The 21,727-nt window shown below is 38.9% G+C and overlaps 1 protein-coding gene across 1 annotated transcript; it reads right to left on the bottom strand.

The window, feature by feature from the left end:
- Positions 1–1,535: 1,535 nt before the first annotated feature.
- On the bottom strand, positions 1,536–20,252 carry dhx38 (DEAH (Asp-Glu-Ala-His) box polypeptide 38). Its single transcript, XM_062422746.1, has 27 exons — positions 20,050–20,252; positions 19,137–19,465; positions 18,229–18,425; positions 17,887–18,039; positions 17,615–17,777; positions 17,080–17,198; positions 16,921–16,994; positions 16,660–16,815; positions 16,372–16,533; positions 16,103–16,210; positions 14,913–15,037; positions 14,642–14,779; positions 14,319–14,505; positions 13,727–13,912; positions 13,426–13,566; positions 12,920–13,030; positions 12,561–12,677; positions 12,291–12,398; positions 12,025–12,137; positions 10,640–10,848; positions 7,574–7,728; positions 7,137–7,292; positions 5,874–6,008; positions 5,295–5,420; positions 5,094–5,189; positions 4,686–4,807; positions 1,536–2,375 (listed from the first exon to the last, which is right to left on the bottom strand). Exons 2-27 carry the CDS (start codon positions 19,460–19,462, stop codon positions 2,294–2,296), a joined length of 3,765 nt encoding a protein of 1,254 aa, XP_062278730.1. The 5' UTR covers positions 19,463–19,465; positions 20,050–20,252; the 3' UTR covers positions 1,536–2,293.
- Positions 20,253–21,727: the final 1,475 nt, after the last annotated feature.

Genomic DNA, 21,727 nt, shown 5'->3' on the forward strand with positions numbered 1-21,727 from the left:
ACAACCATTGTGTTTGTTTGTTTCATTATGCCCATTTCAGTAATGAAAGTTACAGGATGTTGCTGTGTTTGGGTTGTGCTGTATTTATATTTACACATAAATCTCACTGACCTAGAGTAAACTTTAAGTAGTTCATCATCTGCATGTCGTTTGACTGTTTAGGGCAATTTAGGGCAACATGAAGTCCTTCCATACCCAAATAATCATTGTCTTTTATTTTCATCTGTTTTGTACAGCTGAAGAGATTAGGCTATTAATCACCTACCATACCTTACTATTTTCAATCAGTTATTTCAAGTAAAAGTCATTTTTCAAGCAAAAGTGCCAAATATTATCTTGTTGCAGTTTCTTTAAGGATAATATATTATATTAAATTTGATATATTTTAGATATTTTTGGGTTTCGGATCGTCATACAAAAAGAGCAACCTAAAGTGGAGCTGAGACAATTAGTTGATTAATTTATGCGTGGATTGTCAAAAAATCCGTTTTGATAATAAATTAAACATTTAAGTAATTTATCAAGCAAAAGTGTAAAAAATGATGTGGTTTCTTAATTATGAAGATTTGCTGCATTGTTTTCTTGCATCTTTTGACTTTTTTTTTTTTTTTTAATTTTGAACAATTGGCCAAAGAATGTTTAAGACATTACCTTTGGGCTTTTAGAAAATTGTGATGGGCATTTTCACTATTTTCCAACATTTTATAGACCAAACAATGAATCAATGAATTTAGAAAATGATCAACATGAAAGTAATTCTTAGTTGCAGCCCTAATTTGAATACATTCCCTTTGGATCTAAGAAATTATGATGGGCATTTTATTCATTGCTGAGATTTTATAGAAAAAAATTAAGTTATTAGTTATTTATTAATCCAAAATTAATGATTTAATCTCCGGCTGTAGAAAATGATTGAATTGTGGATATACTGACCACCTTAAAACATGTTTGTTGATTCTGTGTCCCTGAAACTCATCCTCATTGCTGCCCTATATCATCAGTTGTCATGAACTGATTTTAAAATTTGGGGAAGCTTATAATAATTTTCCACAAGGTGGGCAATAGAGTCCCTAACTATTTTCTACCGTTTTGTTTTAATAGGACCAAAGTCAAATGATACAATCATGTTGGGCACTTGCAGTGCAGAAGAAGACACATTAACAACTACAATGTCAAATGAAACCACCTTGGATTAAAAATAAAATAGCTAACATTTATTTTCCCATTTTACAAAAGATGTTGAGAGAAAAAAAACATCCATTAGCAGTCCTCCTGCTGTCTCAGCTCCATGTAAAAAAAAGAAAAAAGACAAAACACTTTCACCATCCAAATATGGCCTTCACTAAACTGTTTTGTTACAGACCAGTCTGTCTGAAGCTGTGTGATACTCTGATCAGCTGAGAGGGCAGAAGAGGGCGAACATCAACAAAAGCACATTATCTTCCCATTTAAAAGACATATTTGCAAACATTTGTTTATAGAAGATTCACAAAGGAAACAGTTTGCTATTTTCAACACAAAGACAATGAAAATCAGCGTTGATATGTTTAATCCAGCGTGGCGATAATCAGTATGAAGCTAAAGCTGCAGTACATTACATTGTTGAAACAAGGTTAAAAGAGAGCAGAAAAGGGTCAATTGCCTAAGACTGCATGAGTGTGTGTGTGTGTGTGTGTTTGTTTGTTACAGTTTAACTCTAGAGTCTGAAGACACTCATGCCACAAGTAGAGCTACAGTTTGAATAGTGCTTCACTGTGTAGAGGAGCACTTCATAGTGGCCACATGCTGCTCAAGCCACGACAGCACAAGTAGTAGTAAATGCAAGGACACAAAGACAAGTAATATTGAAATAAGATGACTATTTACTGTATATGATCTCCTCTGGTGACTATAAAGGAGGGAGAAAATGCATAGAAAATGCTTCTAACTCAGGTTAAATCACCATATGTTCATCTGTAAAAACATGTTTGCAGTTACCATATTCAGTAACAAATAAATATTGAATTTACACCAACAACACAGCCATCCTTTATTCTTCCTTAAAATGTATCATGGAAACAGCCACCAGCTGATAAAATTGGAGGGAGGTGTTATGATGGACTGGGCTGTCTTTGAGTCTTGTGCCTTATACAAGTTCTCTCTCTAGTGGTTTGTACATGAACTGCAGCTGATTCTGGGAGGGACTATCAGCTTGTGCTGGTGTGGTCGAGGTCTGGATGACGATGAGTTCAGAGGACCCAACGTGGTTGCTCTGACCTTCCTGGAAGCTCTGACATTCCTGGAAGTGTTTGTTTTACAGTCCAAAGCGGGCCGGGGTGTGTCTGGGTGTCATCGGAGCCTCCTCTTTTCTTCCTGGTGTGCAGATTTTCAGTGCCCTAAAACACAAGAAGAGAAGCAAGATAGGTTTACTACATACAATTCAGCTTCTTTATTACTCTGTTTGAAAGCAACTCTTCATCTCTTACATAAACGGTTAAAGGCAAAAGGGAAGAGAGGCCTGAGCGGCTCAACATGAAAGCAGCTGGAGAGTGAAAAGGCAAGCTGGTGTCTCTGAAGAGTGTTGGGATATAGAGCCTGACGCTTCTGACAGCACAATCTATCATCTTTAATTACAGCAGCCACACACACACACACACACACACACACACACACACACACACACACACACACACACACACACACACACACACACACACACACACACACACACACACACACACACACACACACACACACACACACACACACACACACACACACACACACACACACACACACACACACACACACACACACACACACACACACGGCCATAACCCCCTTCTGTCACTGTGTCCCTCTCTCTGGGTCCCTGTTCACATCAGGTAAAATTGTTGCACTCAGCTTGTTCCTCCACTACTTTTGTAACAGTGACGTACATAAATGTAGATAAACAGTATATGTACATACTAATATCTTTTAATTTGTTCTTTGTGTTTGTTCTCTCAGCGTTTTTATTCCTTTTCTGTATGTTGTTACTTGTCTTATTATCTGCTTGTCAATCAACTGTAAAGCACTTTGAACTACACTAGCCTGTATGAAAGATGCTATATTAATGAATTTTGATTGATTGATAATAACGCTTGAATAAGGATTTGTTCTGTCATTGTATCTTGTGTGCAATGACAATAAAGCTTCTTTATCTTTATCTTTAAAAGGAATCAAAGCAGTAGTCTTGCATGTTTTAGGCTGCACACACATTACACATATACATATACATACATACATACATATTTGGAAACATTTTCCAAATCATGCTGCTCTGTTTTAGAAATGTGAATATATTCTCCACTGTTGTCCATTCCTTTATGTACATCATCAAAAAAAATCACCCTTAAAACTAGCTGGAATTGTGCAACTGATCAAATTTGCATCTTTTTTTTTTCTTCCAATCATAGTTAGATTATTGTTTTACTATAATGCAAACTTTCCAAAGGAATCTGCACTTAAAACTGCATTACCACACCACGATAATGTGATTTTGACAAAAAATGATGCACACTGTGATGGATAAAACAACTCACACAAGTTTCAGTCTGCTATTTGATTTTTTTCAACCCATATAGAAATAAATCGATACAACTGTCTGGAATTGAAGGAAAATACATCCATAAATCGAAAACTGTGTAGCATGTATTGACAAATGTAGTATAGAATGACATAAAGGGTATTGTATGCAACTATTTTTTCCCCATTTGAAAAAAAAATCCGAATAAGTAAAAAAAAAAATCCGGAATCCCAACAAGTATTACATACAGAGAACTAAGTACATCATTTTAAAGCGCTCCATCTCTGTATAAAGAGCTACACTGGCTCCATAGCCAACTCTTACCACTGATGTAATTCCAAAAACACTCAATTTCTCTATTTCACATTTATACACAAAACAAATGACCAGGCCATTTACTAATTCACACCACTGATCTGCGCTGGTGAGCTGGGACGCAGGTAATAAGCAGGCGGCACATGAAGGCGTACCCGACAAAGTATTTCAATCCTGGTCACACTGAACTCAGAGAAGAGACGCTTGTGAGGCCTGCCGGAGGACAAAAGCAGCCAAGACCCCAGGAGAGCGGACGACGTTCATTATCACACATCCAGCTTCCTCTGCTTAAATCTAATTCTTAATCCCATACCTCGAGTGTGATTATTTTCAACTGATCTGTCACAGACGTGGTCACACAAACCCAGATAGATAAACCAGCTGATTAATTAACAATAAAAGTTCTTTTTAAAACCTGTCTTTATAACCTTATTTCTCTCTGTAAAGCTTGTGGATGGGTGTGAAATTAATTTTTTTGGTCTAATTTGAAAATGAACGTTCCTCTCCTTTCTCTGCTCTGCTATGGCACAATTTAAATTGCTGCAGTAATGGGGGTCAGCCAGGAGTCAATATTATTTCTTTTTGTCTCGTCTGGAGGGACCAGAGGTGAGAAAAGCTCATCATGAAGAGTGAGAAAGGTGGAGTAGAGTGAGTGGGAGAGGAGGAGGAGGGAGGGGTGAAGATATGGATTGGAAGCGAGGTAGGTAAATTAAACGTTTCTATCTTGACTGTGTATGGAAAATGAGGGCCACAGGGAACTATTGTTGGATGAGGCCCGTCTGTGATGAGGAGTCGAAAGGAGGAGAGATGGTCGCTGACTTACTTAACACTGCCAGTGTTGTTCTTCCTGTCCTGCTGCTCTCGCCGAGATTGCAGCTGCTCCTCAGCCAGTGTCATCTCCTCCTCCATGTTGCTGATCTCCTCCTTGGCCCGCCGACGGTTCTCCTGGAGGAGGAAGGGGTGACAGAAAAATTAAGGAAACATTAAGAGATGTATTAATGTCGACACAGCAGATGAGTGTTTAAGTGCACAAGGTAAAACTAGTCAGTCTGTGTATGACAACCAGTGACTCCATTCACATACAACTAGTCGTGATCAACTGTTAACATAATAGTGATTATAGCTTTTCTATAAGCTAAGCTCAATTATGCAAAACATGACCAAAAGTACAAATGTGGGCACTCCCATCCACATACTTTTGGCCATATAATGCGCTAAACACTTGTCTTACCTGTCTGCTTTTACCAGCATGTTTGATGCTGTAAAACATTGGTCCAAGTTCTGCCAGCCACTCTCCATCCACTGCAGTCACACACTGCATGTACTCCTACAAGACAGAGCACAGGTTAAACTTCAAAGATTTCATACATTATTTGTATGCTGGTCAAGTTCTGCTGCCAACAGATTATTATTATTTATTTATTTTTTTTACCTTGGTGGTCATGACAAGCTCGTGGTAGATGATGTAGTCCGGAGTGTAGCCCATACCAAACAGGGAGCTGGTGGGATGGAGGTGACATGGCATGCCTGTCCTCACGTTCACATATTCACCAATTCCCTGCAAGCAAAACATGCATTAATCAGAAATTAAATTGGTCAGAGCTTCTGGGTAAGTAAAATAGGACCTTCTGTGCTGCTTGCCCAAGTCTGGGTGAGTATGTGCAGGTCTTAATATGTGTATGTTGAATTTGTGTGTGCACTTTAAGGTCAGAGCAAAACAGGTCATCTGGGCTAATTTTCTCCTCCACCTTACATAAATAGCAAGAAAATAAATGTAAAGTATATCCAATACCACTACGATTGCTCAGGTTAGCCAGCTACCCATAAGTCAAATGGAAAACCTTGATTATATAGTCATGATTTCAGATTCCCTTTCAGATTTTAGCGGCGTATTAATGTGAGGCCAGAAGGGATATTTCACGACTCTGTAATTATGCTGCTATAAATCTGCCACAACCAGTTGCCACCAGGCTTAACATATTAACTGAGGGAAACCCAGAGAGCAGAATACCTTGAGCTTGGCAGCCTGGTGGAAGTAAGCGGCACAGATGCACTTCCTGATGATGTCCCAGTCTGAGCCACAGGAAATAAGGTTCATCCTCTGCTGCACCATGATATCCTTTAACTGGGAGCGCACCTCACGCACCTGCACAAAAATAAAATGTACTGTAAGTACAAAATATAAGACCACTGTCAGGTTAAAACATTTGTCTCTCTGTGAATATTAGAAAGTTTGAGAGGAACTTATCAGAAGTTGTGCTATTTGCAAATTGACAACAGTTCCTGCAGCTTTGAAAAGGCCTCTTGGGACTCAAACGCAGAGAAAAACATGTTCAAAACACCAAAATGGAGGCGCAGCTCCACCTGCAGTGGTCTTTTGTTTTTTTTTGTCAATGTGTATTAATGTATGTATGTATGTATGTATTCAATTTTTGCTATGTGGTGATACCAAAGATAATTTTTCACAATGTGGACAATAATGTTTCTAACTAGCAAACTAAAAGCAAGACAATAATCCAGAATTCAAGTTCTGAGTACTAGTTGCGCTACAAGGGTTATTCAATACACATTCCTGTCAGGTACAGTTTTGAGCAATTCAATGTGATATTCTGCTGATTGACAGCAACATGCAAATTAGGGCTGGGCAAAACCATTTCTTTTTTAAACTGTTCATTTTTCGATTACCTAAACAATTATTTTTTCGATTATCGATTATTTTCCCATTATTTGATTACTATAGCAATTTATACAATATAAAAACACATTGATTTCCTATAACATTTCAATATTTATTTAACATTTCTTTAATACATCCCTGCAGAGTATTGCTCCCAAAATCTCTCCAGATAGATGAGACAAACTGATTTTGAACTGCCTGTGGAAGCATTTCCTTCATTTTATGTGCTTAGCTACAGTCATTGTGTTTTGTTTTGGCTGACGCGTCAATGCACATTTTTCGCGTCGACGTATATACGCATCGCCCCAGCCCTAATGCAAATAAATGTAACAGTGTGACTGCAAAAAAATCTGCTTTGTGAACATTTAAAGAGAAGGTAATGCATTTGACACGTTTGTTAAACCTCAAGAATAAACACAATGCATTTTGGTAAGAAACAATGAATGTAAATGTAACCATTGTTTGTTTCGCTGTTTGTTTACAAGAATGTTTATGTTTCCATATAATCATGGTGCTAAGCTTGAATTTATCAAGTGAAAACTCAATGACAGAAGTGGGTGTCGACAGAAAGAAGAGGTGAGGCAGTGGGAGTCTGACCTTGCGCATGGCCTTCGTGTGGATGAAGTGCTCGTTGCACCAGATGCCGGAGTAATTATTGTTCTTCCACTGCATGTAGACGTTGAGGTAGGTCAGGTGGTCACTCTCTGGCACTGAGAATTTCTCCCTCACCTGGTCACTCTCCTCCTCACGACCCTGCAGAGATACACAAATGGAGTTTTCCATGTAACACGAGGATTTAAAAATATATATTGTAGAACATTTTCCTACACAAACAAATGATTTTCCACCTTTGAAGTATGATGAATGAAATCAATTATTTAACACATAAAAATATGCTATTAAAAATTATTCTTAAAAAATGGGAAAAGATGTTCAGCAGCCTTTTACCTATTTCACACTAACATATTACACAGTCCATGCTTCAATTAATGTATGTACAAGTGACCAACATAAACTACATCAAATGAGAGTACCTTAGGTCTGTAAAAGATGGCCGGCACAGACAACATGGAGACAATGATGAGGATATCAGCACTGCAGCCCATGTCGCAGGACACAATCAGCATTTTGGACAAAGCAGGGTCAAGGGGAAACTCCACCATCATTCGCCCCGTTGGTGTCAAAGCACCTGAGAGCACAAAAGAGGACATGATTACAAGGTCAAACACGAAGATTATAAAAGTGCATGAGAGGTGAAGAAAGCTTCTTTTGCATCAAAAGCCTTCTGGTGTGAGGGAGAATACAACATAATGTGCCACTTATTTGTCTATCACTGTGAGAGAGGAGGATGAACTGCTGACAGTTGAGAATACTTACAGTGAAAAAAAAAAGTGTGAGATCAAAAACTTTGCCAGTTCTGATTTAAATGATTAGACGACAGAGTCTCAGATAAGAAGCTTATGAGGAGGAAAAGCAGAGAGGCAGAGCAGCCAGTTTGGTGCAGGTAAGCCTTAATCAGAGATAATCTGCTGTTAACACACCATACGGGAATCATCAAAAGTCCCCCCTTATCCCCAAATCCCTAAATCCCTTGGTATCTGGCTAAGGATGAGACAGAAATGAGACCCGACCAGTCAAATCAAACACGGGATCAGTTACTAGGCAATTACTCCACTGGCTAAACCTCACAACTACCTCCTGTGGACCTGTTTGCAGTGTCTGCATCATCATCACTGCAGCATCTTTTGCAGAAGCTAGACTGCCTGTGTTTGTCATGTCAGCATCACCATGTAGCAACTCAAAGCAGCACTGAGGAGGAAATACAACCCTCAAACACACAATACTGTGTCCCAGCTTCATCTTCATCTCAAAGAGGTGATGATTAATGTCGTCTGGCACTTCACAAGACTCGTGAAGGGTGGCTAAGGCCTGATACTGCAGGCATGGAAAAGAAAATTGATACTGAATATGACTAGAATATTTTGCATGACAATATTGATACATGATAAGCAAGTATTCATTTTTTATTAGTTTAATCATGTTTTTCTACTTATTCATTATTATGTATTATGTTTAAATTAAAACTGTGACAATTAGTTCCCAAATTCATTGGTTGATCAATAGAACATTTAATAAATAATCATTCACTAAAATCTTTAAGCAACTTTCTTATTCTTACAGACAGGACAAATTAAAGGAAAAACCAGTACAGATCTGGTGGCTCTGTTATGCTGTAAGGGGCTGTTTGCTTGCATGGTTTGGGTCCACTTGTCCCCTTAAAAAGGGAAAGGTCACTGCAAATCAATACAATGTTGTTCTGAGTGATCACCTTTATATGATGAAACATTTCTATCCCGATTGGAGTGGTCTCTTCCAGGATGCAAGATGACAATGCCCCCATCCAAAGAACACAAGGGGTCACTGAATAGTTTGAAGATGAAAATGATGTGAATTATATTCTATGGCCTTCACAGTCACCAGATCTCAATCTAACTCTGAACACCTCTGGGAGATTTTGGACTGACGTGTTAGATGGCGCTTTCCACCACCATCATCAAAACACTGAAAGAGGGAATATCTTTTGGAAGAATGGTGTTCATCACTCCAGTAGAGTTCTAGTTGTACTGCACAGAAGATGTTATTTCTGCTTGACATGATTGCCTGCCGCACTTCCGCCAGTGCCCACCGGGTCAGCTGTCATGTTTCGCCCTCTAACCAATACATCTCCTGGTGGGGGGGGCAATGGCCAGTTGGGGACATCTCCCCGCCACTGACCCCCTGGCGTGTTTGCACCCCACGCTCCATCCGTCCTATGTACGCACAACCAGTAGCTCAACTTCTCAGCTGCCTCTGCCAGCTCTTTGATGGACCTCTGCAGCCTAACCCCAGTCGTACAGAGTGCACGAAGGAGTTGGAGAGCTGATTTCCCAACAAATCCTCTAGCTCCAACTTCCACTGGGTGGATGGTTGTGGTCCAGCCAGCTTCCCTGCATCCTGCTGCCACTTGAACTCACTTGAATGAGGACCTTCTAAGCTGCTGGGGACCACATCACAACATCTGGTCTGAGTGTTGTTTGTGTGATCTCAGGTGGAAAGATCAGCTGTCTGCCAGGTCAACCCGCATTTCCCACACGTTACTAGACTAAGCAGAGATGTCTTTCCTGCTGTTGACTTCTAGCAGCTCTTTCCTGGCCTGACAAAGGACATGAGCTGACGATGTTGACCTGAGAAGTTGTTTGCTCCCTGCAGTTCTCAAGCAGCTCTGACAGCTTCCGTGACACCTGGTTGTGGCACCACCTGAAGCGCCCCTGGGCCAGGGCAAATCTTGCACAGAGACTTTTAGAATCAATGCCAAAGAGCACTGAAGCTGTTCTGGCAACATAGGGTGGCCCAACAACTTATGAAGACAATTTATGTTGGTTTTTCCCTTTAATTTATCACCCATCTTTATGTAATGAAGGTCTCAAAGATGGTAGGCTATGTTTTGTTTAACTTGTTAATGGGTATTCCAGGAGATGAGGATTACTGTCAGGAAAGTCAGCTGTATCTAATATTGAGTGTGACTATTAAATGTAAAAGATATCTCTGTTAGCGGTTACATATCTTATCAGCAGTAACATGTAATTAATCAATAGACCACTGGAAGAGCGATTACAGTGAATTAGTTTACGCACAAACACTTGACATGTCTGGATTCTAGCGGCATGTGGTCGTCCAACACCATACTAAGACACTTGATGTTGATTTTTCTTTTAATTTTTAACCCGTCTGTATGCTACAGTACACTGAATATCTTTAGGTCTTGCACTTTTATCCAGACAAACCAAAGATGTTACCTTGAGGTCTGGGAATGTGTTCCTTTTTAAGAATTTGCTGGTATTTTATAGAATAAACAATTAATTCATGGAGAAAAATCAGGGCTGAAGTTGTAAGTCATCCTTTCTGTGATACAGATAAAGCTGTGACAGAGAGTCACTGTCAGTTTGCATTCAATGAAATATAATGATATAACCAGTCCAGACTGTACATCACATAAATTAGGCATCTTATTCAGACGATATTATGGTACCTCTGGTAATTCCCACTTCTTCACTACCCACCTGTGTTGTCCAGGGCTCCCAAGATCCAGAGCTGGTACATGGAATTGAGCATGTTGTCTTCAGGTGGTGGATCCATGAAATGGAAGAGGAGCAAATCCTGAACGCCCAGGGACTTCAAGAGCAGTACCACATTGGCCAGGTTGGTTCTCTGAATTTCTGGTATGGTGGTGGTAAGCATCTCATTCTTATATGCACTCTGAGTGTAGAGCCTGAATGGAGAAGGAGGGCAAAGACACAGACGTGGACACAGTGAGTGGGAAAGTTGAGCAACCATGAATAGTTACTTAAATAGAATAAGTGTAAAGATGTTTTATATTTAAACTGAAACACTGTACAGCCATGGGCAAAGCAATGAGGAAATGCTGCTGTACGCCTTGAGCGCTAATGTGAATTATTATTTCTTCTTTAACGTGCCGACATGTAAGAAGGCTACATATAACTTTGATGCAGAGACTCAAACAATATATTCAGGGAAAACATCCAAAGCCCAAGTTCAAATGAAGACGCTGAATTCACAAAGCTTTCTCAATAATTACAGTTATCTGATTAAAGTGCTTGAAATCACAGAACAATTTGAATGTGTATGGATATTTGAGGTTTGTGTGTAAGTACAAGCAGTCACAGCTAAAAGGGTCTTTGAGTGGGGAATTCTCCATATGAGTGGAGCAAACCAGCATAACTCACTCTCTCAGCTCTCCAACATTTGGATGCATCCACCCAAACACCTTAACTGTATTCTGTGTAAAGCTGCTCCACAAACCACTCTTCATATGTGTGTGAACATGGGTGTATGAGCGGGTGAGTAGGATTAATCCTGAAATATGTGGGCTTTCATAGGCATTTTAACTCATTAGCAAAAAAAATGTATAACTGTGTGTCTGTGAGTCAATCTTTTAAAGTAAATGTTGCAAAAGACGGAGAGGTCAACTAAAACATCTGACAGAGTCCTTTGTGGTACATTTCCCTGCTGTAAACAGAGCTAACCCGCATGAAATCCTCAGGAGATTAAGGCTGGGTCTCTCTCCCTTTTACTGCCTCTGACACACATCCAGAGCCCTGAACAAACTATCTGTGAGCTGCACTGATCTCACATGACTGAAGGAAGAAAACACATTTGAACAGTTATGCTAAAATATTGGTGCATTTTCTAGGAAGCAGAAACCAAAAGTGGTGGTTTATTTTTGAAAGTGGACTCAGAGGGACACCAGGGGGAGAGGGAACATTATGTTCCTGCTCTCAGGAGCATGTAAAAAAACAAGAATATCCTCATTGTTTACACTAAGGAGACTTGGTATTGGCAGCTAAAAGCCAAGATTAGGAGCTGTGCAGGAACTTGAATGTGGCAAAACTATAAACCTTGCACCAAAGCAAACGCGAGCCTTTACCTATAGCACTGCCCTGGTCCTGTACGCCCTGCTCTGCCCGACCGCTGGTTTGCATTAGCTTGACTGATGGGATAAACCTGTAGAGCGTCCATTCCAATGCGAGGATTGAATACCTGTAAACAGAATAAAGTTGATAAAACAAAAAAGTTTGGATAAATCTTGCACATGGGGAGAAGACTTTTTTTTAGACCTTTTAAGAATTGTTGAGTGATAAAAAAACTATCTAAGATTTTTTTTTTAAAAAGGTGACTGAGGCTTTGAAGTACCTTAAGTTTACAGTATCCCGAATCCACAACAAACATGATTCCATCCACAGTGAGGGAAGTCTCAGCAATGTTTGTAGCAACAATGCATTTCCTTACACCGTCGGGAGCCTAGTGGGGTGTTAAACAAAGGAGGTCATCAGGAGGTCAGGTATGTTTTCTCATTTGTGTTCATAAAAAATACTCAATAGTTGCAAAATGTAGAAACGTAGTCAGAAAATGCTTTGCAAATATCAAAAAATATCATATTATTGTGCAGTGATTAATAGAAACCTTCTGGAAGATCTTGGCCTGGAGATCAGAGGGCAGCTGGGAATAAATGGGCAGCACAGCCAGAGGTGGGGCGTTCTCCAAGTCCTCCAATCGCTCCACAATCTGATCTGATGTCACCTAAAGCGACAAGGATATATATACACACATCTTAATTCTCATGAGAACAAGATAGACAATAACATATTTTCAACACACGAAATATATTTAAATATAACAAACTGAATATAAAATATACATTTATAGTATGAACAGGAAGTGGCCAGCAGCTATTGACAGATTAAAACAGCAAACAAACACTTTTTTCGCCTATATTAATATGCGAGACCCCTTTGAGTGGTACAAGCAGCCATGTCTCTCACCTCAATATCCTCCTGTCCTGGCATAAAGATGAGGATGTCTCCTGTCATCCCACTGAGGTGGATCTGAAGGGCCTGCTTAACTGCTGCCTCCACATAGTCCTCCTGAGGAGTCTACACAGCACAAAACAGAAAAAATATTTAAAATCACCCTATAGCAGCCAAAACACACTCCTCTGAATTTTCACACAACATTAAAGATATTTTTACTGGTATATGACAAACATTGGTTCATAAGTGAATTTATACAGTATACTGTGGAGTACTGCAGCTGCAAGTAACAATTTGTCATACATGTTTCAAATTCTACAGATATATATTGCAGAGACTTATTCTTTTTAATCCATCACCCACATTAGTCATGGAGGATTGAATTCACGGCAAATGTCAGTGATGGCAGGTCTACTTCTGTTGATAATGACAGATAATGTAATAATGATAACGTAGTGCAAATTCTTTGGCAAATTATGGTTATAAGAAAGAACAGAGAACAGACAACAGAAACATACCTTGCTAAATAAGACGTCTACTGGAAATGTTCTTCCGGGAATGTGGAATATGGGTACATTGCCAAAAAATGCTGCAAATTTATCAGAGTCCATAGTTGCAGAAGTAACTATGAGCTTCAAATCAGTGCGTCGCGATACAACCTGGTAGGAAACAAAAGACAGAAGTGACAAATTAGAAAATTATAATCATCCATGATTTACTTAATATTGTAACACACAGCAGGCACACAGTTGTCCATTTGTCTTAGGAATAACAAAAAGAAATCTATCTATCAGTGGATGTTAGGCAGTGAGAACTGACCTCACGTAGCAGGCCGAACAGCACATCAGTATTCAAGGAGCGTTCATGAGCCTCGTCCATGATAACAGCACTGTAGTGATCCAGGTCTGACTCCCTCAGTGACTCTCTGAGCAGGATACCATCTGTCATGTACTTTATCAATGTTTTCTCAGATGTGCAGTCCTCAAAACGAATTGCATAGCCCACCTGCAGGAAAAATGCATAGGCAAAATTCAATTGTCAAAATCAATTTGACACACTCAAAAATTTGTATCATTTCCAGTATTTTGACTTTTCTGTTTCTTCTCATTTAATTCTCTGCTAAACCCAAAGACACAAACACATGTTATGTTTTCTTTTGTCCGCTAGATGGCAGTATGACACAGCATGTGACCAACCACTCTGCTTGTGTAAGAGCTACTGTGCCTCAGACTGGACATTACACAGTATCACATTTACTATACAAGCCAGTCTAATACACTTCATTGCAGGGGATAATTATCTCAAATCAGAGGTCATGGAGCAAACACAAGCAATCAGACAGCAATTTAAGAAGTGGAGCTATTAACCAAAGTTGTTGTTAATTTGCACAAGCTTCACCCTGCAGTCTCACCTCCTCTCCCAGGTTGGTGCCAATCTCCTCGCTGACTCTCTTCGCCACACTCATGGCAGCCACTCTTCGGGGTTGAGTACATCCCACCAGGCCGTAGCTGGTGTAGCCATCTTCATGCAGGTACTGAGTCAGCTGAGTGGTTTTCCCACTTCCCGTCTCCCCTACAACGATCACGATGCTGTTGTCCCTGCAGATGGCAGAATCACAATGAAATGCTTTAAAGTTAATTTGGTCATAGAGTAATTATCATAGTTTGTATGTGATATAAAACTCTTTGTGGGTGATAATTAGGAGAGCTATGAGCTCCATTGGGGTGTCAGTACCTTATGATGTTAAGAAGTTGCTGTCTCACGGCAAAGATCGGCAGGTACTGTCTCTGCTCCAGTAAGGTCTTCTTCTTAGCAAACTCACTGCTGGCCTCAGTCTTCTCTTTCATGTGGTCTGCAAATTTCTGCTCTGCTCTGTAAGTCAGAGAAAAGTCACTAATATTTAATATGGCAGGTCAGACACTGACACCACAGTTCAATCAGTAAAACCTCTGGATTATTAAAAAGAAAATGTCATCTAGATCCTAAATTCAAACAGTCTGGTCACCTGTAGTCCACTTTGCCGTCCTCGCCTACCGGTTTGCCTCCAGAGGAGTCTTCTTCCTCAGTCTTCTTGATCCCCATGATATCTCCCAACTTGGTCCCTGCCAATTCCCAGTGTTTGTGCTGTGCCTGAAAAAATTATTATTCAAATCAATTCATATGATTGTTTAGATTAAAGCTTCAGTTTGAAACTTCATGCAGATTGCAATTTTATGCATGTTCAACACACAGCAAAAATGACGGACCATTTGTCAAGTTGTTGCACCTCATTGATAGTGGTCTGCTGTGAAAATGTCATCAACCAACCAGAAGAGGTGATCATGAATAAATTATTTACAGGAGTGACGAGGTAAGACAGATCTGGCATTATCAACCAGACAGGTATGAACCAACAAACCCTATTAACATTTCTCAACCGCAGATGATGAAGATGATCTGTTGCGACAACATACACATGAACCTAACAATAAAATAATAATTTAAAACCCTGCCTGGGTTTGCTTTTAATATGTATATCAGCAACAATGACATCAGCTCTTATACGGGTGAACATTCTATCAGTTTTTTAAAAACTTTTTTTTTTTAAGCCCAGGCATAATGCAAAATAAAAAACAAAACAAATATTTTTAAATCTGGGTTTTATTAGATGAACTACAATTTGGATTGTCACGAATACTAAAGAAGACTATGAGGGTAAATTAATTCTATAAATTAGCTTCACATACGTTAACTCCCACAGCACATTTTCAGAACCATTACACATACATACTATTTACAGTTATATACTATATTAAGTTTTATTAAGCTGTTTTAGTTAGAATTAATGTGTTTAACTGTGTAATGCATAGTGTAATGCCCAATTAATGTATCTATGTTTTTTTTTTTTAATAGAATGAAATCTGCACTGTTTCGCAATGCTGAGGGGGCAACGTGTGCAGGACAATCCAGAAGGCAATTTATGTGTCTTGACTTCTCTATGAGCAAGAAAATTGTTGGAGAACATTCTTTTGAGTCACGCTTGTCCATATCTTAACCACATCTGTTACATAATGAAACTTGCTAGAAATAGTTGTGTAATTAACAAAGTTCAAATGCTGCCACCATGTTGGAGAACTGTATGGGGAGGAGGTTTCTGAAGGTGTTTGACGATCCAACAATTAATCAGATTTCTGTTTAGTTATTCATCGAGCATACCTTCTTGCGTTCTTTTTGCTCACGATGTTTACGGACAAGCTGGCTGCCCTTTCGGGAGATGATGGCCATGTCAGAAGTGGCATCTTTCACAGGGATGACAGGCTCTGGCTGCAGCAGTGAGACAGACACACATAAACAGACATCATGACTATGATTCTGACATAAAACCATCTAAAACATCTAATCCACTGAATAATTGCTAAATATTTGTTGCCGTAATTACCACAGATTAGAGGCATTTTATTACAACCTGTTTAGGTCTTGGTTACCTGTTTAGTGAAGACTATTCTCCCATCAAGAAAGGGGGGGACCAGGTTGTGAACCAGGAGGTGAACTTTAGTAGCATTGTCTTCTTCAAAGTCTTCATCCACTTCCAGCCGCTGCACCACACCACTGGTCAGCATACGGTTAGTCTCCCAACGCTCATTATCCTGACAGGAGAAACACAGCCAGTTAAAAAGGTATACCAAAACAGACAGATGCACTAACAAGACAAAGTACACACAATTACACACTTGTAGTTCTGATTAGGCTGACAGTTCATACTGTTGTAGTACCTCGTTGATCTGTCGTTTCCGAGCAGATATTCGTTTCTGAGTCTGCTTCTGAATGATCTGCTCTCTCTTCTTTACATATTCATCAGATGTGGAAGTAAACGGGTTGTTGAACTCATCATAGCCTTCATCCATCATGTACCAATCTCTGTCAGCTTGCTGCAAAACAGTGACACAATTAGCAATGTCTAAAATTAGAACCTGTCACCAGCTTTATGAGAGTTCATAGTTACTATGAGGGCTGAGCTGGGCTGTGCCACTTACCTTCTGGTCATCCTCCCACTGTTCTTTCTCGTCCTCATTGTCAAACATAATTCCTCCTTCACCATCTTTTTTACCTAAAGATAAAATAAGGAATGTCATCAGACATGGATTTTAAATCGTTCATGTGAGCACACAGCAGATTATTTTCTTAAATGTTACCTTTTCCTTGGGATAAACGAGGTGTAGAGCCTGAATGCTTCCTGTCATTGGCCCATTCATTGTACTTGTAGGATGGGGTGGGCAGAGGTGTGTCGTCAGGGTAACGGCCTCTGACTGACCTAAGATCAAAGCAGGTAATACAAAAATGTGACAATTTGCATTATGGAAGTACAAGCTGTGGTGGTATCAAATACCAATAGCAATGTTATAAAAAGCAAACAGTTTTCATCTATTGCTTTGGAAACTGGGGTTTACAGGCAAATAAGGTGTTTGGAACATGTGAGTCCTAAGTTCAAATACATGCTCTTAAATTTTTCATAAATATTCAGGCCTCAGCATTTTTTAACTCATCTTCAGCAATCTACTTGTAAAACAAAGTGATTTATTAATGTATTTATCAGAAACATAATTTCTGTTTTAAATACTACTTAGCATAATTTATGCCTGTTGATGAATATAACAAATTTAATGAATTTTGTGTAAGTCAGAAGTTTTAAAAATATGAATTAAATATATATGAAAGACAGTTGTTTACCTGTCTCTCCTCTCACTCTCTCGGCCAGAGCGATGGCTTCGCTCTGAGCGTTCAGACTCTTTGTGAGAAGGGGCTGGGGATGGAGACTCCCACTGGGAAAGCCGCGAACTGCCATAACCACTGTCGTCCTCCTCCCAATTGGAGCGGGAGGGAGTGAAAGAATCTATATAACAATAACATAGCAGATTAGTCAACCAATGGAAATAAAAAATAATTTGTACATAAAAACAATTACACATAAAAATATAAAACATGAGAAAACACAAAGCTACCTCTGGGGCGATTCTGTGGTGTAAGGGGTTCATTACGCTTATTTCCCCGGCTGATGCGTTCAGACCAGCCATCTCTCTGTGAGCGCTCACTCCTCTCACTGCGCTCCGATCGGCTGCTGCTGCTGCCACGGTTGTAGCTGCTCTCTCGCTCATCTGATAAAGACAAAGACAGTTAGTTTCAATAATCATTGTTTTTGTATACATTTTTTCATATCGTTTTCATTTTACAGTCAGTAAACTGTCACGCCCATCACAAGTCACACAGTGACTATAAAAGTGGAGCAGCATTAAAATACCACTGTTACTACATGAATAAGTCAGCTCAGTGATCTTTAGAATCACCTCTTTCACTCCGTCGATCTCTCCCTTTATCTCTACTCCTTTCTTTCTCTCTTTCTCTGTTCTTGTCCTCTTTGGAGGAGGCGTAGACTCCATGCTCACGTCTATCCTTCTCTCTCTGCTGGTGTCTGCGACGAAACTCTTCACTGACTCCTCCAGGGTTGGAAGGCGTCTCAGAACCAGTCACACGATACTTCCTGCTAGTAAAACGAAAATAAAACATTGCATATAAGTCATAGTGGAGTGAGTACTGAGTTTATTACCTATTACTGAGGGAAACACATTACCAGTAGAGTTTAAGTGATAATTAATACACAGATAAAATAATCAATAGGGTAAAAGTTCAATGAAGAAAGTTATATGATTATGAACATAAAAAACAGTACAAGAAAGAATCCCCAAGATCATGTATGTTTTGCATTCACTAGAGATGCACCAATCGCTTGACCACTGATTGAAACCAGTCGACTTTCAGCTGATCAGCCATGACCAGTGACCAGCCGATCATTCATATATCCAATTTTTGGTTGGTGAAAAATGTCTTTTAATTATTTAATTCTCTTAAAGAAGTAAAATCAGAATTTAAAAAAAAAGAATTGGATAAGCCAAGAAAACCGCAATCGGTGTGTCAAGTATGCTCTATAAAATGATTCACATGTTTTTTTTAATGTTGTTTTACTAATAACCCCATAGTCTCATTTAGCCAATTTTAATCTCAGAGTCCTGGCAAAGTGGCAACCTTTTATTTATCCATATTGTTTCTTTTAACAATTTATTTTTCAATTTCACATAAAACACCTGGGGTCATCACAGATATGAGTGGTATATGATTTGGACCCTTGTTTCATGTATCTATGATCCACAATTTTTAATAAAAAATTATCCAGTGTGTATAACACACTGACACTTACCTCTCCTTCTTAGCGTGCCTGTCCTTATCGTCGTCTTCATCATCTGACCCAGAATCACTTTTACCTTCCTCCCAATCCTTGAAGGAGGAAACCTTCGATTTCTTAGTACTTCTGTCATCACTGCAACCATCTGCCTGTTCCTTACTCTCACGCTCCTTCCTTTTCTGGGCTGCCAGCAGATCCAAGCCCAGCAGAGAGGTGCGTGGGGTGGGAGCCCGAAAAACATGCTGCTCTGAGGCGGCGCTCTTCTTCTTGACTATCAGTCCACCAACTTGAGCATCTGGATCAGTCCCCTCCAGCCTGTGCATGGAGTCATCGTCATCCATTTTCTGTGGGGGAACAGCATGTGCAAAAGGTAAAAATGGGTAATCCTATTGAATGTAAGTGTTATGGCTCAGGTGTTGTTTCTAATTGAAGGTTTAATCTATTAGCACAAACAGGGCATCATTGAAGTGGCACCTAAATCCCGAAAATAGCGAGTGCCCGAGTTGGTGTCTTCAAATTGATTGTCTTGACTTGCCAACAGTCCATGAATTAAGGTTAGAGATATTCAATTTACCATCCTTTCATGGCAGACAAAGAAAACCACCAAATACTCACATATTGGGAGCTAGAACTGGTGAATATGGGACAGTTTTACATGCAGCTCAAAGGGGCAAAGTCTTTGAATATTTTTGAACTTGCTATTAACTTAAACAAATCAGAAAGACACATATTTTAAACCGACTGTGATACTGTTTTAACTTCATGTTTTGTTAGCATAAACTGTCCGCTGTGGTTGTACTAATATGTTTTATAACAGGAAATGTGCCCTTTTAGCTAATTATGGTAAGTAAACTGTGTGACTTCTGAATATGTAGTTAGAGTATTACTCTGTTTACTAACAGCGAGATGAAATGAAACTAACACTTACCTCAGAGGCAGCGAGCTAGCTTCAGCTAATTATCAGTCCTGACAAAAACAGCCGTGCGTTTCTTCAGCTCTCAAATCTACAATCTCTCACATTAAGTAAAGAGAGTTAACGTCAATTTCTGAAGCGTCAAGCAATTCCGAAACAATCTGAAACACTTAAAGTACAATTGTCGTAAACACAACGCATATGTTTACCGAAGCCGCCATTGCTTTCCCACAATCCCACCTGTTGGCGCAAAAAAGCATTTAAACCTTTATTTAAAAGCTTGTGATGACAGACAGAGGAGAGACAAGCATATTGCTGACTGTTTACATGGGATCCTTGTACAAACTCACACACGGTATAAATAACAGCACACAAGCTGTAAATATAAACAATAAAGTTAAAATATGATATATTATAATACTGAAATATATATGTGAAATATACTGTTACTATCATGTGCAATAAGCTATGCCTGTAATGTGAAATTCACTCTTTACCATATGTGCAATATAGTGCTGCTGAACTTGTGCAATAACAATCTGTGCTACTGAGCCTGGCATCATTGCCATATTGTGAATTTTTGTTTGATTATTCAGCAGTTTAGCATTATTCTTTATTTATACTGTATATATTATATCTTCTCTATCTATCTTATTTATTTATTTATTTATTTGTATTGAATTTGAAATGCACCTCTGGGGTTGTCGAAAAAGTAATTTCATTGTGCTATACAATGACAATAAAGTGCTTAAACTTGAACTATAATAATTATAACATAAAATAAATTAACACTATAATACCCACAGTAACTTTAAATTATACATATTTATTTACTTTAAAATACAAAATGTGCTATACATTCACTAATTGTTGTATATTTGAACAGGCTGTATATATTGAACATAACCATCTAAAATATATAATAAGTAACGTGCCTTTTTTATTACCATCTAATATTATTTCATCACTCCTTGCACTCTTTACTTCGTAACACTAGCCTATTTGTTCCCTGATTACAGTTCACAGAAACTGCTTTACTTATATAGTCATTCCTTCTATATATTTCTGAAGATTGATATATTGTTATTTTGTGTAGACACATTGAGAGTCACTAAACCAGAGTCAAATTCCTTGTGTAAACATTTGTCCATTAAATATGATTCCCAGTCTGATATTTACTTGATTCAAAAAAGAAAATGCACAGATTGATTTAAAAGTTACACAGTACCATGGCAAAACGTGTCAAATATTGAGTATAGAATCACAAAATGTATGTTTACAAACTGTAAAATTAACCAGAACAATGATATCCATTATTGTCAATATTATTGTATTGCAGGGACAACATTCAAAGATACCAGGTAAACATTATGATCCCTGCAGGGTACACCAGTGTGCTTGTAAACTTGAAAGTTTGAGGAGTGCATTATGTGGGAAAATCATCAGTAAAAAGGCTTAAACTAAGGATGAACCTAAAGGTATGTACTGAGCAGGAGCTATTGAGTGAAGTTTCTACTGAACTCAAAAAGTAACTGTTTCACTTAAAACACACCATTGTGTGCTAATGAGAAACATGAAAGAGGATCTCCATATGTTACCTTTTAAGTTTTAGGTTGTAAAACTATAACCATCATGTTAACATTATCAGTGTCAATAACTGAATGAAGAAGCACTGGTGAATCATTTTGAAGTG

Source organism: Scomber scombrus, chromosome 1, assembly GCF_963691925.1.
Source record: "Scomber scombrus chromosome 1, fScoSco1.1, whole genome shotgun sequence".
NCBI lineage: Eukaryota > Metazoa > Chordata > Actinopteri > Scombriformes > Scombridae > Scomber > Scomber scombrus.

What these genes read in the sequence shown, in the direction of transcription:
- dhx38 (XM_062422746.1), bottom strand. Translation starts at nt 19,462, where the DNA reads ATGGATGACGATGACTCCATGCACAGGCTGGAGGGGACTGATCCAGAT. An exon ending in TCGTTTATCCCAAGGAAAAG is followed by an intron (nt 16,995 to 17,079) that starts GTAACATTTAAG and finishes TTTTATCTTTAG; the next exon opens with GTAAAAAAGATGGTGAAGGA. An exon ending in GACGGCAAAGTGGACTACAG is followed by an intron (nt 14,780 to 14,912) that starts GTGACCAGACTG and finishes TCTGACTTACAG; the next exon opens with AGCAGAGCAGAAATTTGCAG.